The 17,897-nt window shown below is 41.5% G+C and overlaps 1 protein-coding gene across 1 annotated transcript in view; it reads right to left on the minus strand.

Annotated features, from left to right (window-relative positions):
• Window positions 1-437: 437 nt before the first annotated feature.
• Window positions 438-17,897, minus strand: part of FMNL2 (formin like 2) — a 429,889-nt gene continuing 412,429 nt past the window's right edge. The window contains exons 21-27 of the mRNA XM_042783649.1: window positions 12,740-12,869; window positions 9,829-9,992; window positions 8,567-8,668; window positions 6,211-6,309; window positions 5,036-5,159; window positions 2,316-2,362; window positions 438-476 (exon numbers count right to left, since the gene is read on the minus strand). Of these exons, the coding sequence (XP_042639583.1) occupies window positions 438-476; window positions 2,316-2,362; window positions 5,036-5,159; window positions 6,211-6,309; window positions 8,567-8,668; window positions 9,829-9,992; window positions 12,740-12,869 (705 nt within the window). The remainder of the gene's footprint in view (window positions 477-2,315; window positions 2,363-5,035; window positions 5,160-6,210; window positions 6,310-8,566; window positions 8,669-9,828; window positions 9,993-12,739; window positions 12,870-17,897) is intronic.

Genomic DNA, 17,897 nt, shown 5'->3' on the forward strand with positions numbered 1-17,897 from the left:
AGCTCAGCAATGGTAGCCCACAGCATGTGCATCCATGTTATTTACAATTTATCAGGAAACCAGGGTGGGCCATCATAGGACAATGACAATGAATGTAATATGAAATTTACATTTTGGTTAAAAAAAATGAGTAACATTGGTTTAAAAATCAAATCCTATTGCTTTGATTAATCTGAGCAGGTACTTCCACTTTTAGGCACTTGTTAAGGGTTGAAAGGAGAGCCCATCATTTTTAATATTCTTATATGTATTTGCTAAATCTGAGCCCTTAATATTTTATTTGTGTTCTAAGTTGTCATTAAATAGTAACATGTTCATGTGGACAATTTCACGCACACCCTCTATTCACATAGGCAGGTCTTGAGCTCACATCATTATTTCGGCACCATTAACAGAACGCAAATTCTGATCATCAAAGCGCCGCCTGACACTTCTCCTCACCGCATCGGCCCGTCTGTATGGCTGGTTTCTAAGATCTGTAAAAAGGAGAGTACCAATGAGAGAATGGCAACCTTTAATGTTTTGTGTCTAAGCAAGACAAAGGCCAGGTCGCAGCCAATCAAAGCAGCTTGTGTAGAAGAGTCAGCTACTGGGCCCTTAAAACTCATTGACCATTGTACCAAAGATGTGATTTTGCCCTCAATATTTATAATCAAAATAGGATGTAATGCTAGTGGGCTTCTGGCACTTTTTGGTGATAAAAATACATAGGAAACTATTTCTATCGCAGACCAGAGAAAGTCTACCTTAAAGACTTATTTCGAACTATTTTTTCAATTGGAAGTAGGTAGGGCTTAGTCCCTGCTGCTCCCTCACCCCTCAGAAACCAAATTTCAATAATTGCCATCAATTTCAAACTAAAACTAATAAACTGCCCTGCCCTAACTTATCCTTGAAGTTTTGATAAAGGAAGGAAACTCGGATACTGGTTATATAGGTTCCGGTTTTTCTCTCCATTAAGTTAGCTAAGTTGCCTTTTTATTTTGTGAATTAGAAAAACAACACTTAAATTTGCCATTAAATCTAAACAAAAATAATAATCCCTTACCACCCAATATTTTTTTGTTTTTCATTAGAGGAGTGAAATATGGGCCTTCCTGCATTCTCTAGTTTGTATTGTGAGTGCAAAGCAGAATATTTGACATAATAATAAAACTTGTTAAATTAAACCCCATTGATTTTTTTTTTTTTTTTTTTTTTAATACCTTCACCTACTCAGTAGGTTGAAAATGGAGCTGATGGACTATACCTGCCTATGGAATGCTTGGCCTCCCTCATTTTAAAAAGTAGTTTCCTGGTTTTTAAATTGGTTATCAACTTTAAACAAAACCAAAAAAGAAAAGAAAACACCCAGATTCTGGCTCCTCTTGAAAAATGGGAAGATATGGCAATACTGGACCTAAATTCCTCCATGAGAAAACAAGCTGGAGCCGAGTCCTATATTCTCAGGCCTGTTATCTTCCTGGACCTTACATAATGGAATTCCAAATCCAAGCAAGGAAGAGCTTTGCATAACAGAATTGTTAAGTGCTCAGCTAATAACCAAAAGGTTAGCAGTTCAAATCCATTCAGGCACCTCAAAAGAAAGGCCTGGCAATCCATTTCTGAAAAGGCACAGCCATTGCAAACCCTACAAAGCACATTTCTATTCTGACACACATGGGGTTGCCATAAGTCAGAATCAACAGCAGTGATTTTTTATTTTATTATTTAATCTCTCAAGTTCCTGCTCCCTGGCTCAGAATGGTAATGGAAGGTCCTTCTGGTCAGCAGTCAAATACCTTAGGTACTGCACCACCAGAGCTCCTAATGGAAGGTCCGAATTGCACTTTTGGCTGATGACGATGTGCAGAGACCTGCAGCTCCGAGTCCTAAGCTCTCTGAGCAATTGTGGTTCATTCTTAAAATTCTTAAACCCTTTTTAAAGGTTATACCTCATATTCCCTGGCCAGGACCTGTTCTCAATTTCTTTAGATCAAAATGGGGCTAACAATAACTTGAATGCCAAGAAGGGGGGTAAGGGAAGGAGAGCCTAGCACCCAAAGCAAGTACAATCATCAGCAAATACCTTGCCCAAGCCATTACACTTGAGAACAGCAGCAGGCCAAGAAAGAGTCCAACAGAGAGGCCCAACCTCACATCTTTGGTATGTGAGGTGAAAAGACTTCTCCCTGGTCAGACTCTGACCAGTATTACCCTCAGCCATACACTGAAACCATTGATCTGCATACAGAGAGAGGAGGAAGCTAAGTAAAAAGTGATGCTTGCCAGCTCTGTGTATCCTCCACCACCGGTGTGCTAGAAGAAATCCTTACCCTCGAGTGAACATTTGGAAATTTAGTGATATTATTCTTCTTTAAGGCTAAACAGAAAAAAAAACAAAAACACAAAATGATGGTTAAGTAAAAAATGGGATGAAAATGAAAAGCAACTCAACTTAGTGCTTAATTTTCCCAGGCATGTTAGCCAACAGAGGAAGAGAATGGGAGGCTATTACTGTAAGACGTGTCAGATAAAACAAAGCAAGGATGAAAGGGTCTTTCCCACCTCCCCAGTTCCAAGCTGCTTTAAAGAGTTGCTACAAGAAGACAGTTCATCAGCAAAACTGACAGCAAACATTGGCTGAGCAGATGACAGTTTCTAGCCTGTTAATAAGCACTGGTGGGTAAGTACACTGCAGAGCAGGCAACAACACACCACATCCTTTGATATCTTCAGAAAGGAACATATACAAGTGCAATTCATTCAAAGAACAGTTAATGCCACAAAATTACACCAAGTTCCATGTCAATCTCAGCGCAGTAGTCAAACAATGGTTATTTTCTATTAGAGTATGGCTTTCTTTCCTTTGTCTCTTTTCGCAACTGGGCACTTAAGAGAAGTACGTTTCTAATCTACACTAAGCCTCTTAGGAAAAATGCAATCACTTTTTTTTTTTTTAATCTAAGAAAATTAGCATTTCCCAATGATGGGTATTAGCATTTCTGATGCCACCATCTTGACCAATGAAGCAGGTCAGATATGATTTCCTCACAGAAGAAATAACCTGGGTTTGACATGGAATAGAGCCACCAGTGAAGAAGCATGAATAAATGAATAACAGGGTGGGAGTCCTAAGCCACTGTTTTTCCTTCTGCCTCAAAGCCTTGGTGTAAAATGAAATTGCTGATAGCTGAACTCGGACATGACACTCAGAGGGAAAAGTGACTTCCAGGGCAGGATGTTGTGAGGCTATATCAGCCTATATCATCTATACATACTTCTAGGTCAAAAGGACCCTGTGTTAAGTTTGTTCTGTGAGCTCTATCACACTGCACATGATACTACTGATGGGCTGGATAACACAGTTGAGAAAGGCACAATTTGAAGCTATGCATAGTTTAAAATTCCCTCTGCAAATCATTTTGCAACTGTAGAGCACTTTGCATTCCTAAGCAATTTTGTATAGCAGCTCATTTTACTATCAAAGTATGTTAACTGGGTATAAAAAAAGGGTGGTTTTTATATCAGTAAACCTCTCAGAACACAGTAAGTGTTCAATAAACATTATAGTTGTTATTAATTGCTATCATTTTGTGTTCAAAGATTTTAGCCCAAAAACTTTACAAGCAATCCAGTTGGTCCCAATCTTGATTCTCAAAGAAATGCTCTATTTATAAATTTTTCTGAAAATTTCTGCCAGCATTTCTATTAATTCAACTCTTACACATACCTGGACTATCACAGCCATGTGGATACATATATGTCTTAAGGGTGCCAGTGAGTAAGCAGTAATGATTGAAATGCAAAACCATGCAGCATGAGGACAACACAAATTACAGTATGGAGACGGCAATTCCATGCTGGCATGTTGGGTGGCCCTGACAGACACACAGAGGGATGTAAGAGATCAAAAAACCTACAGCAACCTTTTAAGAGCATCAGGTGAGAAAGAGTAATAGTTTAGTAATGGTATTCCTCAGTGAGAACAGGTTCGCAGAAAAATCGAGAGCCACGCTTGGCAGTACGAGCGGTAAAGGGCACAGTCTTCAGCACTGCATCAAAAATGACAGCCAAACAAGACAAACAGAAGAGAGTAAAATGCCAAGATCTATTGCATTAGTCATGGTTAGTGCTTTGTTAATCATACCTGGGGATAGGGCTGGGGAAGTGAGCTGGAAAGAGGTTGGCAATATATACCCAAGTCAGCTAATAAAGGTCACAAAGAATTACTCAATCTGGAGCTTTATAGTGGGATGGAAAATGGAAAATATTCCAAGGACAATAAAAACTGAAATTTTCCATAATAAAATTTTTAAGTATTATGGAAGCTTATAAATAGCTCAACAGATAGAAAAGTCACCTGCTGCCCTCACAACAAAACAGTCACCCAAGTTATAGTCCTAAAGTATGATAGTCCCAAAACACCTCAGAAATGGTTCAAGCAGAAAGCATTATGCTAGAACTTAATCAGGCAAGAACCAAGCTGGTTTAGGTACCATTCCTACCAGACAGACGGACTGGTTCTCAGTGCTGGGCTACTAGACTACTGGCCCATCAATAAAATCATCAGCCCCCAAATTTTGTACTAGTCTTCAATTACTCTGAGTGAGTAAAGAGGATGCTAACCAGCATTTTGGGAAAACTTGCATGGACTGTTGTCAGTACAAAGGCGAATGGTCCTTATTCATGGTGTTGATTAATCAGGCAAGTGGGTAGGAGTAGCTAAGAAGAGGAAATGGAGCGTGGTGGCAAATCGAAGAAAATGGAAAAATAGCCCTACTGAAACCCACAGGGTTCCAATGATACTGAGGTATAAGGAAGAGCTTGAGACTTTTTGATAAAAAGTGTTGGGGTTCTTTGGTAGGCAGCATACATGCTATTACAAATGTATCTAAACACTAGCATGGAGCCTCTGTACATAATTCTGGATCTGAATAAAGTCAACTGAAGAACTAGCAAACCCTAGACAAAAACAGCTAAAATATCTGCATGTAGCCCAATCAGGGTGAGGCCAGTGGGAACTCCACGGGCCACGTGAGGAAATATCCCTTACCTGTGATAATATCTTCAATGGCACCATCTTTTCCCTCATATACATGTCTGTTATCTTTAACTTGTCGCCTTCTTAACTCTGCAATTAACTCTTGCTGTTGTCTCTTTGATTTATGAGAAGGAGACTGAAAGGAAGGAAGAATGGCAGAGATTAACTGTGCAAGCACCCACAGAGGTTTGAAGAAAATCCAGAATATGTCTGAGCACTGTGTTGCTAATAGACAGCCTCAGCCAAAAACACAAACTGACCCGTCCCAATATTCTGCTCCAATACAGACAAATTCAGAAAGCTTTGGGGAAGAAAACAGACACATCACTGAAGAACACACAAAACTCCAGCTGGCAACAATGGAAAGACATGATCCTATGGCAACAAGGGCAGCTGGTGATAACCATCAGTTGGCCCTCCCATAGCACAGCTGCTGCCTTCATGGAGTCAACCAAGCAGGGACCAAAAATACTCAGAAAAGAAAGGAAAAAAAAAAAGTGGTCAAAGCAATCCCTCAAAGCCTCAGAGGGAAATGAAATGATATTTACATAGCATTTATACTATATTAGGCATTATAAGTAATTCAAAGATGATTTAAAGTACCTATGAGGATGTGAAGAGGGTATGTGCAAATACTATGCTGTTTCATGTAAGGGACTTGAGCATCTACAGATTTTAATATCCGTGGGGATCCTGGAACCAATCCCCCAATGATGTCAAGGGACAACTATACTTCCTAAACTTTAGTGCAAAGGGCCATGATGAAGAATATTTTGACCTGTCCATCTTCATGATCTTTACCTATGATGCTCCCCACCCTGAATGTCCCCTGCCTCTCTTCCTAGCCAAGCCCTCCAACATACAAGACCCAGCAGCACCAATCGGCATTCCCATGGTGCCTTTCCTGAACCCTAAGACCTCCAGTCACCTGAGACCTGGTATAGTCTCTCTGGGTATCCAACTGAGGTTTAAATCCCAGATCTCTATAAGCTTGGAGATTCTACATAAACAAGCTCTAAGCCTCATTCCAGTGGTTGCTGAACAAAGTAATGAATGGACAAATTTTCATAGCCCTGGAAGGATGTGATAAGGATCCCATCCAAATGTGGCTTTTGCCAGTCCCGCTGCTGCTTGCCCTCAGAGGCTGGGAGGGCGGGAGGGCCTGTCTCAGGTTTGGCCCATCTCACCTTCGGATCCTGCTGCTCCGTCAGAGCTTCTCGCTCCAGGAGTTTTTCCATGAGAGCTTGTTCCTGCTTTCTCCTCAGCTCGTTTTCTTCTTCTGCTTGCTGGTTAAAAGAAACAAAAACTATGCCAATGGAAACGACATCCATTTAGATTTTAAAAAGTCTTTCTTAAAGAACTCGTACTGAGCCAGACGTCAGAATTGGAGGTTTAGAATACCTGTACTTCATGCCTGCAATCTAATGCTAATTCCATGTTTCACACTCTGGTGGTCAGAAATTCCTCTTATCCATATGTCTTTTCCCGACGATATCCCTGCTCAGACTGCTCCAGAATCTCAGATTTAGTCCTGCAGATTTAGCATGGACTTACCCTTTTGGCAGCTGTGCTCAGTGACGTGTGAGTTTGTTTTGCTTCCAGAATCTACCTACCCATCTATCACTTCTCTGAAAACAGGATCTAAGATTCCTCTGCCTTCTGTCCACTTTTAGGGGAAAACACCATTCCCTTGGCTTCTTGTTTCCTTTGGGGGCCTCACTGGAGTAATATTCTTGACTTCTCTCTCCACAGCTCACTCCTTCCCAAGGGAGGCAGAGGGACTAGTCTAATAAATTTGGGAAAGGAAACAGAACAGGCTCACCTCAGCCCAGCCCTCTTGGGTATTCTACAAGCCATTCCTCTAAAGAGACTTCTAATTGTTCAGCTTTGAATTGATAGACCAGTCACTTGTCTAATTTGGGGGCAAAGTATAAGCTCACAGATCCACGTTTATACCATACTCTGTAACCCAGCTTTCATCAGTAATAACATTTACATTTTGATCATTGTTACTTTTGTCTTATGTTTCCTAAAACCCCACCATCTGCCCACACAGCCGATAGTTATGTGCCAGGCAGGGAGGTTATTTGTGATATCTAAAGCAAGTAAAACATCCCCAAAGTGTCATTGCTAGACAACTGTCTCACTAAGCTAACAAGACCACAGGGGGCAATCATAACCTATGATACCATACCCCACAGGTCACAAAGGGCAGCTTCTCTTGCTCCTCTGCTCTATGCATGTGCCTGCTGAAGTGTCAGGCTTTGACACCAGCCAGAGGCACTTCCCAGCTTGTCTTACACCATTTTAAAATGACATATATTTTCTCATTAGGCCTTAGACTTATATATTTCTCATGTGAAGAAATGTGGTCATAGTATATAACAAGAACCACCTGAGCCATCTTTGTGGCAGGCTAGCGCCACCCAGACAATAAACTCCAGGGCGCTAGTCATGTGTGGTAACCAATGACCTTCTTGCTGCTCTGGTTCCCAATGTCTTGCACATGGATTTGTGCTATGTCTGTGTTCATACTCATTGCTGAGGCCACTTTCCTTCTCTAACAGCTTATGATATCATTGCTACACTAATCCATGCAGAAAGAAGATGGCTACACATCTTAACTTTTTGAGTTTCATCAAAAGGCCCAAGGATGATACTCTAAAATCTCCAGAGGTGCTGGGAAAGTGACCTGCTATTTCCAGTATGATGCTTCTCAAACATAGATGATCCTGGCACATCCCTTCCTCCCCTGTGCAGTAAACACTCATTCCTCTACTTACTTTATGAATGTTATATGTAGAAAAGGCCAGATAATATTGATTGCAATGCCTTTTAAGTGGTCCAAAATCTTCCAACAACATCATTTTTCCCTGAGGGACAAATTCTTCTGACACATGCTTCTTGGGCCCAGTGTTTTTTTAAGATCATAACCCTATGCATGCCAAAGAGGGCATCCCATTTAAAGGAAGGGCCAGTATTGGTCCAGGTAAAGAAATATCAGAGAAAGACCATACTTAATAGCACCAATGGAAAAATTTTCAGTCTGAAAACTGGAGCCAGAACTAACATAAGGAGGTTCTGCCTGATCTCAGCTCTAGCACATGTACTTTTGACCCAGGCCATACTTTTCATTTCTTTCTTTCACTGTATATTCATTAACCAATAGAAAATGCCATGGGAGTCCTAGAGTTTTGTAAACCCTTTACCTCATCTGCAAGGGTGAACTGTCAGCGGGGCAACAGTGGTACTGGAGTGTCCCATTTGCCCCAGATGAATTCTCCCAAGGGTGCAACCATGAGCTTTTGTTTTCTGGCTGAGCCCAGATTGCCTTGGGGAGGGCAGACCCAGCACGCACTAAGGGCATGAGACACTCTCAGCCTTCCAAGGAGACTGCCATCTTTCACTGACCACCCAAATCTGCTGCCCAAAGGAACAAAGGAGATCTGTGAAGCAACTGAGACTCAGACCTGTCTCACAGAGGATGCGTGCTTGAGAAGTAAGGGAAAGGTGGGCTTTAAGGTCTACAGTATTCCAAGTTACCTTATAGGCTTTCACAAACCGAACAAAGACTGGAAAGAAGACAGAGGGTGGTGTCGTCTTGGGGTTTTCTCCAAAATACTTCACAACATCATCAAAGGCATCCTATGAAAAAGCAAATTTCTCATGAATTTCATTGATTCCAGCATTTGAACTTGATGCCATGGGGGAAAAGCTGAAGCAGTGGAGGAGAGCAAGGCAGCTGTGAGGAGACAGGGGCTCCTACAGCACTCTCAGCCCTACAGCCAGTCTCCTATTGATGCCACATTTCCTCCAAATGCTTCAACAAAGGCAACCAGGAGAATGCAACAGTAAAACACAGGAATTCATTTCTGAGAACTCCTGCCATGTCTACATACACACAGACACACTGCACACACACAGAGATACCATTCTATTCAAGAGTTTCCTAAACCCTTAAAACCTACAAGGTTAAAGAAACCTCACATAAGCCACTCTGACTCCAAATCCCAACACCTTGTTTCCAAGTTCCTTACAGATTTCCCACACAGAGGACATTCAGTCTCTGTCTGCTTGAACCTTTTGTAATGTAAAGCAGTCTTGTGGGAAGGCCTTTCTGAGTCAGCTTTATGAGTCTCCTCCACACTTTGCTTCCCATTTTATGATAATGTATAGTTCACTCTGCACTGTTTTGTAGGTCTGCTTATGTATCAGTAATCTCAAGTATATTGTAAGATTTTTAGATCAAGGTCCACAAATACCCTATACACCTGGAACCCACTTTGCTAAGCACAGGACTGATACTTGTTGGTTTAAGTGAATGCAGGACTCATGCAGGAAGGAGCCTAGGAGTAAAGTCAGCAGGACAGGAAGGGACTCTAGAGAAAAGGATACCCACTGACACCAAGTTGATTCAGACTCGTAGTGACCCCCAGGGGGTTTCCAAGGCAGTAAATCATTATGCAAGTAGATTGCCTGGTCTTCCTTCTGTGGGGTGGCTGGTGGGTTTGAACCACCAACCTTCTCGTTAGCACTCAAATGCCTTAGGCACTATGCCACTAGAGCTCCTAGAGAAGAGGGTAAAAATCCCAAAATAGAAAAGGACATGAGCATGACAGGGGCTTCCAAGGACAACATTCAGAAAGATCCCCTTACCTCCCATAATAATCACTGGCTACATAACAAATCTACCCGCAGCAAACTGGGCAACGGAATGTTCTCCCCCAACCAGGGCTTGCACTCCACGTAGCTCTAGGGATCCCATCGCTCCACCTTTGTGGGTGTCCAGGGACACCAATACTGACCTGTGCAATCTTGGCATCATCCTGCAGCTTCTTCAGCTTCCCTTCATTGTTGAGGATGAACTCCTTCAGCAGTGTGTTGTGGTCATGCATGGTGTACTCCCTTTTGGTTAGGTCCATGCCCCTCTGGAGCTCCTTGACATCCAATAAAACATTTTCAAGGGAAACTGAAGTAGAGAAGAAACGGCCCAGTGAACACAACCAGGAAAGTCAAAACCATAGCCAGTCTGGTTGGTAAGCCAAGTTCTAAATGGATTCTTAAGAGACTCAGGGGTCCATATCTAGTTTCTGACTTTTGGAGCAGAAATCATTCAGTGTGAATAATTAATGAGTGCTCACCATCAAGTCTGCATTAAGTTTACATACACTAATTCATCAGCCCATTTTGCCAACAAGTAATAGAATCATAAAGAGAGTACATAGTGCTATGGATTAGATTGTGTGCCTCAAAACGATATGCTGAAATCCTAACCCTTGGTACATGAACATGACCTTGTTTGGAAAGAGGATCTCTGAAGATGTTACCAGTTAACGTGAGATCACACTAGAATAGGGTGGGTCCTAATTGCTTATAAGTGGTGTCCTTATAAAAGAGACACAAAGATAGAGGGAAGATGGCCATGTGAAGATAGAGACAGAGATGGAGTTACGCTGCAGCTGCAACCCAATGAACATCTGAGGTTACCACAAGTGGGAGAAACAAGAAAAGATCTATCCCTAGTGCCTTTGAGAGAACACGGCCCAGCTGACACTCTGAAGTCAGAACACCTAGCCTACAGAGTACTATCAAAGAACACATTTCATTTTTTCTGAGCTACCCAATTTGTGATGCTTTAGTATGGCAGCCCCAGAAAACTAATACAGGTGGCCTGCCCCAGAAGGTGGCAAAGGAGGAGTACAGATAACAAGTGTGGACTCCAACTTGTGTGCTTATACATGTATACTGCATTCCTCTTACAAAAGACAGCCTATCAGTGACCTGAGGTTGCTTAACTCTGATAGGTCCAAAACAGTAATTCTCTATGTAACACCAGGAAGTATGTGCCTTTCTATACTTTTTTGCATTTCTGGTACTCTCCAGCAGGGGGCAGCATTTTGTCAGTTGAACTTCAGATGCATTAACCATTAGGATTGGCAACAACCTTGGACAGCTTCTCTTTTTGTTTCCTTGCTTCAGAATGAATGGTTCATCATGAGCCTTTCCATCTGCAGCGTAGCTACTCCAACCTAGATCAGGACACTCCTTGAGTATCCTGAGCCAGCCACCCCATGAAGGTCAGGCCTTATCTCTGGCTCCTGGTTGCCTGACACAAGGATGAATTTAAAAACAATGTGCTCTGTTTTCCCCTCACAAGACTCATGATGTATTATACACTTTGACTCTCAATGCTTACAACAATGCCAAGTACATAGCAGCCATTTACATGATGCTCAATGAAAGAGAGGGAGTGAGCAAACAGCCAAGGGAACAAAGATGAAGAAGTAAATGAAGGAAGGTATGAAGAATCTGTGTCACCACCCAAGAGAGCAAACATGGAAAGAACAGTTCAGTCAGAGACTGCCCAGTCTTTCTAACTTCCCCATTCATTTTTTTCAAATGATACTTCTAGGTATCTAATTTGGGTCATATCAAATGTGTTTCTAATTAGTAACATGAAATTTTGTTTTCAACATTTTTCCCTAATTAGAATTTGCTGTTAAAGAACTCGAAATCTAGGCAAAAGGAAACTTAAGAGGAGGAAAACCATTCCATCAGAACAGATCTGGTAACTGCTTAAGCAAGCACTGACCCCTCGGCAGGTCTGTCTCAGCCTGCTCAGGGTTAGCAGCAGTCGAGAAATCATCTCCACTAGGGCTTCAGCATCATCTGTCCCGATAACAGTGTGTCATCTCACTCTTTCAATGATTCCCATCATCCATTTTGTCAGAGGCTATGAGAATGTACAGTAAAACCCGATTATACCCTTCAGAAGTACTTAAGTTGAAAGGGACGTGCAAACCGTGATAATAAGATCTAATAAACTATTTACTAGAGGGTAGTAAAGAGTGCTTCAGTGAAAACAGCGAAGCTTCAGCATTCTTCTGAATGAAATTGGAGAAACTCTTGCCCTCAAAGATTCAATATGTATCTTTAAGATAGGCCTCAGGAATCTGAATTTATAATAAACACCCTGGCTGCTTATGGTTCAAGAAAGCAATTTGAGAATCACTGCCTGCAACTAACTCCCAGATCAGTGTTGCATGTCCTTTTTTCTATCCTAATATTGTTTTAAGCGAATGTGGTACTGTGGACGATACATACATATACGAGAAGTAGGAAGACCTGGGACACGGACATGTTTCTATACTGTTCTATCAAGATCACCTTGGCCAAGACATTTAACCTTAAAAAATGTCAGTTTTCGCATATATACAATGGGGTACTATCACCTTGTATACCCAGCTATCTGAGTCACTGATGAGTTAAAATGAACCATACATAACTGTCATAGCAAAGTAGCAACCAACAAGTACTGATAATTTAACTTATACTCAGGCTAAAGGCAAAATATTTAGAACAGCCACACTTGAGTAAGCTGATAGTACAAAATCAAAGCGTTCACTGGGAGTGATTCTCTGATTCACATTCTCAAATTTCAAATGGCAGCAAAAGAATAAAAAGGACAAGAATTAAGAGGGAAGGTACACAAGGTCCCAAAACTGAGATCTTTCCAGGGGACACAGAGAAGACACCTCCATGTCCGTGTTTGCTATTGCTCTCAAGAGTGGACAACACCATCGCCATGTTTCAGTTCAGAGTATCTGACTTATTAAGGCCTTGCCTTTTTTAAAAAGGTTCTGGAGAGAGGTTTAAGCAGGGAATTTTCCCCCACAATTAAGGCATTAAATAACATTAATTGCTGAAATCAAGTACCTGCAGCAGCTTTCTCCACATAATGAAGCTCATTATAAAACAGGGACACTTGGTGGTATTTCTCTTTCACAACATTGGATATGTAGTGCAACAGTGTTTGCTTTCGGTCTGTTGACTTTGTATCTAGAAGCTGAAGACAAAAGGCAACATGGTTTGGGTGCAAGAATAAAGGATGATAGGAGTGTTACCCATCAAATGATGTTTTCCTACCGAGAGTGAAGAAGAGATTCAAGATTCAATCTGTCCTTAGCTGAACCAGCGCACTGATTTTTTTTTCCCCCCATTGGGATTTGGGTAAAACTTTACAGTGCAAATTCATTTTCCATCCAACAGTTCATACATATTTTGTTTCATGACATTGATTGCATTCCCCATAATGCAATAGCTCTCTTCCCACTTCCGCCCTGTGGTTATCTTTTCCCTGTGTCCTTTCCTATGCAGTCCTGCCCTCTGACCTTCTCCTTGTGCAAATGCTGCCCTTTTGCTCTCCTATCATTGACTGTTCTAAGGAGTGTACCCACCTGATGTAAACTGTTCACTTTATATGCCTATCTATTGTTTGGCTGGAAGCCCTAGGAGTGAGTTCAATTCCAGACCCAAAGTGTGAGTAGGGGTGATAGTCCTGGAGGCTTCAGCAGTCTCTGTTAGACCAGTAAGTCTGGTCTTTTTCATGATTTTAAGTTTTGTTTCACATTTTTCTCCAACTTTACCCAAGCTCTCCTATTCTCTCCTATTCTGATCCCTATCTGCATGGCTGGCAGGCACCATCTAGTCTCAGGTCTTCTGGTTCTCATGGTCCACTAGTCCTTTGGACTAATTGTTTACATGTGTCTGTGATTTTCTTCTTTCTTCTTTGCTCTGGGCAAGGAGAGACCAATTGTTGCATCTTAGAGGGCCAGGTGCAAGCCCTTAAGACCCTAGTCACTACTCTCCTAGGTAGGACATAGAGCAATGCTTTTGCATAGTATGTTATGCCAGTTGAACTTAATGTCCCCCACGACCATGATCCCCAGCCTGTGTGTCCAACGAATCACTCCCTCAAGGTGTTTGGCTGTAACTAAGAAGTTATCGGGAGCTCTGGTAGCACAGTGCCTAAGGCATTTGACTGCTAACCAGAAGGCTGGAGGTTCAAATCCACCAGCCACTCCTTGGAAAGAAGATTGGGCAATCTACTTCTGTAGTGATACTGTCTCGGAAACCCAAGGAGGGGTTGCTATGAGTCAGGTCCGACTCGATGGCACATAACAACAACAACAAGTTATCGTAACTTTGCCCCTTGTTAGCTCTATTATATATATGGACATTCTTATAGTACAAATACTATATAGAAATATTGTCTGCCAGACTTATATATGGTCATGGATCTATTTGCTTTTGCCTACCTGATCATTTAACCTGTTTACCTGTGTATCCATCCATAGATTCATGTTTATTATGCTGATAATGCAGTACTGTGCATGTAAAAATGTTTACTGCTGTGGTCTATACCCCTTGTGCACCTCTCTGCGTCATCCTTTTCCTTAGTGTTATCGCGCTGGTCACCTGCTTTTGGTATACTGTCTTTCATTTACCAAAATCAATACATGTTTCTTGCTTATCTAGCAATTTTCCCTTCTTATCCCTCCCCACCGATCCATGGTAAACAACCAACAAAGTTTCCTGACATGTGTAAACCATTCCTTGACTTTTTATAATAGTGGACTCATATAATATTTATCCCTCTGTGATAGACTTATTTCACTCAGCATAATGACCTCCAAGTTCATCCATGTTAAAAGGTGTTTCAAGGATTGTTCATTATTCTTTAACGTTGCATGGTATTCCATTGTGTATATTTAGCATGGTTTGGTTATCCATTCATCTGTTGATGGACACTTAGGTTGTTTCCATCTCTTTGTTATTGTAAATATTGCTGCAATGAACATGGATGTGCATATACCTATTCATGTCCTGATTCTCTCTCTTCAGGACATATACCTAGTGATGAGATTGCTGGATCAAATGGTATTTCTATTTCTACCTTTTTAAGGAAGCACCATACTGTTTTTCACAGTGGTTGCATCATTTTATAGTCCCACCAGCACTGTATGAGAGTCCCAATCTCTCCACATTCTTTTTTTATTTTATTTTACATTCAACATTACATATACATTTAGTTTCACTCCCCATTCACCATGTCCAACCCCAACCCAGTCTCCCCCACTCCCTACCCTATAACCCTCCCCCTGTGCCCCTCATATTTATGCACTCCCGTTTGTCCTGCACAACCTCAATTTGAATGTTGGTCCTCTGGTGCCCCGTGGTCTATTGCTCTAAGGGATGTATAACCATAGAGTATGTGGGTGCATCATCTTGGGTTGAGTGATCTGCGTGTACATCTTGTTAACTATTGGGCTGAGAGCCAGCCCCTGGGGCTGCATTTTATTCCAGGCACAGAATGTATTCCAGGGCCATAGTATTGGAGGCCTAACCAGATTGCAACTGACCAGTAATTCTGGTCATTATTGAGTTTTTGGATTTTGTTCCACATTTTCCCTCCCACTCTATCCAGGATCTCCAGATTTGATCCTTCTCTGAGTAGTTGGCATTAGTAGTGAGGCACCATCTAGTTCTTCTGGTCTTGAGGGCCATCGTGTCCTAGGGCTGATGGCTTCCAAATGCCCTTGTTTTTTTCCACTCTTCTTCACTTCTGATGCTAGGAGACCATTAGCTGCATCTTAGATGGCCACTTGAAAGCTTTTAAGACCCCAGTCACTACTCACCAATGTAGGATGTGGGACAAGGCTTTTATGTATTTTGTTGTGCCAATTGAGTCAGGTGTCCCCCAATACTATGGTCCTGAGATGGTAGATCTATTGGATCTCTCTCCCATAGAGTCTGGTTGCCTGTGAGAGATTACTCTGTGTCTATCTTCTACTGTTTCTGTAAGGACTACAGGTATTTTGTATTACTGGTGTCTGTGCAAGATTAGCTTCAGCTGAATCTATCCTTGGTCTAGAGTACATTTCTGTTCACTGGCCCCCATCTGATTGTCTCAGGTGTTTATGTGTTTATCTGCAGCCTGGTATTTGGTGTTAATGACAATGCAGTATTGTGGACACATTGATTGGTATTAACATCTGTCATCTATCTCTTATGTGCACAATTCGGTGTCCTCCCACTTGTAATGTTATCATAGTGGTCATAGATCCTTTCTGTATATCTCTCACCCTACCCGCGTCAGTGCGTGGGCCACAACTAGCCCAAAATTAATCCCTCCTCTTCCCTCCCCATCCCAGTAACCTACAAAGTGAGTTCCCTTTCCCAAGCAAACCCTTCTTTGTCTTTTTACAGTAATGGGCTCATATAGTACTTGTCTTTCCGCGATTGACTTAATTCACTCAGCATAATGTCCTCAAGGTTCATCCATGTTGTGAGATGATTTGTGTATCCCTCATTGTTTTTAATATAGCATAGTATTCCACTGTGTGCATGTACCATAATTTGGTTATCCACTCATCTGTTGATGGGCATTTAGGTTGTTTCCATCTCTTTGCTATGGTGAATTGCGCTGTGATGAACATAGGTGTACTTATGTCTGTTCATGTGCTATCTCTCACCTCTTTAGGATATATTCCTAGTAATGGAATTTCTGGGTCAAATGGTACTTCTATTTTCAGTTTTTTAAGGAACACCATACCATCTGCCACAATGGTTGTATCATTTTACTACCCCACCAGCAGTGCACAAGAGTTCCAATCTCTCCGCAACCTTGCCAGCATTTGTTATTTTCTGACCTGTTGAACTTTGCTATTATTGCTGGGGTGAGATGATATCTCATTGTTGTTTTGATTTGCATCTCTCTAATGATGAATGAGGAGCTCTGGTAGCATAGTGCCTAAGGCACTTGACTGCTAACCAGAAGGCTGGCGGTTCAAACCCACCAGCCACTCCTCGGAAGGAAGGTTGGGCAATCCTACTTCCGTAGTGATACTGCCTCGGAAACCCAAGGAGGGGTCGCTATGAGTCGGGGCTTACTCGATGGCAAATAACAACAACAACAACAATGATGAATGATTGTGAGCAATTTCTCATGTGTTTGTTAGCTGCTTGTATATCTTCTTTGGTGAAGTATCTGTCCAAGTCTTTTGCCCATTTGTGAGTTGAGTTATTTGTATTTTTGGCGTTAAGGTGTTGAAGATTTCTATAGATTTTGGAGATAAGTCCTTTATCAGATATATCATAGGCAAATATTTTCTCCCAATCTGCAGGTTCTCTTTTTACCCTTTTGATGAAGAATTTCAATGCACATAAGAATTTAATTTTTAAAAGGTCCCAGTCATCTAGCTTCTCTTCTACCTCCTGCACTATGCTTGATAGTCTATTTATGCCATAAATTAGGGGTCCCAGATTTACCCCTATTTTATCTTTGATGAATTTTATAGTTTTGGGTTTTACATTTAAGTCTTTGATCCAGCTTGAGTTGGTTTCTGTGTATGGGGTGAGGTATGGGTCTTGTTTCGTTTTTCTGCAGGTGGATATCCAGTTTTGCCAGCACTACTTGTTAAAGAGGCTGTCTCTTCCCCTTTAATGGGTTTTGGACCTTTGTCAAAGATCAGTTGTCCATAGATGGATGGGTCTATATCTGGACTTCCAATTCTGTTCCATTGGTCTATCTGTCTATCATTGTACTGGTACCATGCTATTTTGACTACTATGGCTGTACAGTAGTTCTTAAGATCTAAGAGTGTGAGACCTCCCACTTTGTTGTTGTTCTTCAGAAGTGCTCTGCTTATCTGAGGTCTCTTTCCTTTCCATATGAAATTAGTAATTGGTTTTTCCATGTCCTTAAAAAAATTTGTTGGAATCTGGATCGGGATTGCGTTAAATGTGTAGATTGCTTTAGGTAGTATCGACATTTTCACAATATTCAGTCTACCTATCCATGAACAAGGTAGGTTCTTCCATTTATGTAGTGCCCTCGTCATCTCTTGTAGCAGTGTTTTACAGTTTTCTTTGTATAGGTCTTTTGTGTCTCTGGTGAGGTTTATTCCTAGATATTTTTATTTTTTTAGTAGCTATTGTAAATGGTATTGCTTCCCTTATTTCTTTATCAGAGGACTCTTTGTTGGTGTAGAAGAATCCAACTGATTGTTCTATGTTGACCTTGTATCCTGCC

Source organism: Orycteropus afer, unplaced genomic scaffold (genome assembly GCF_000298275.1).
Source record: "Orycteropus afer afer isolate SDZICR_OR568_19922 unplaced genomic scaffold, OryAfe1.0 scaffold00023, whole genome shotgun sequence".
Taxonomy (NCBI): domain Eukaryota; kingdom Metazoa; phylum Chordata; class Mammalia; order Tubulidentata; family Orycteropodidae; genus Orycteropus; species Orycteropus afer.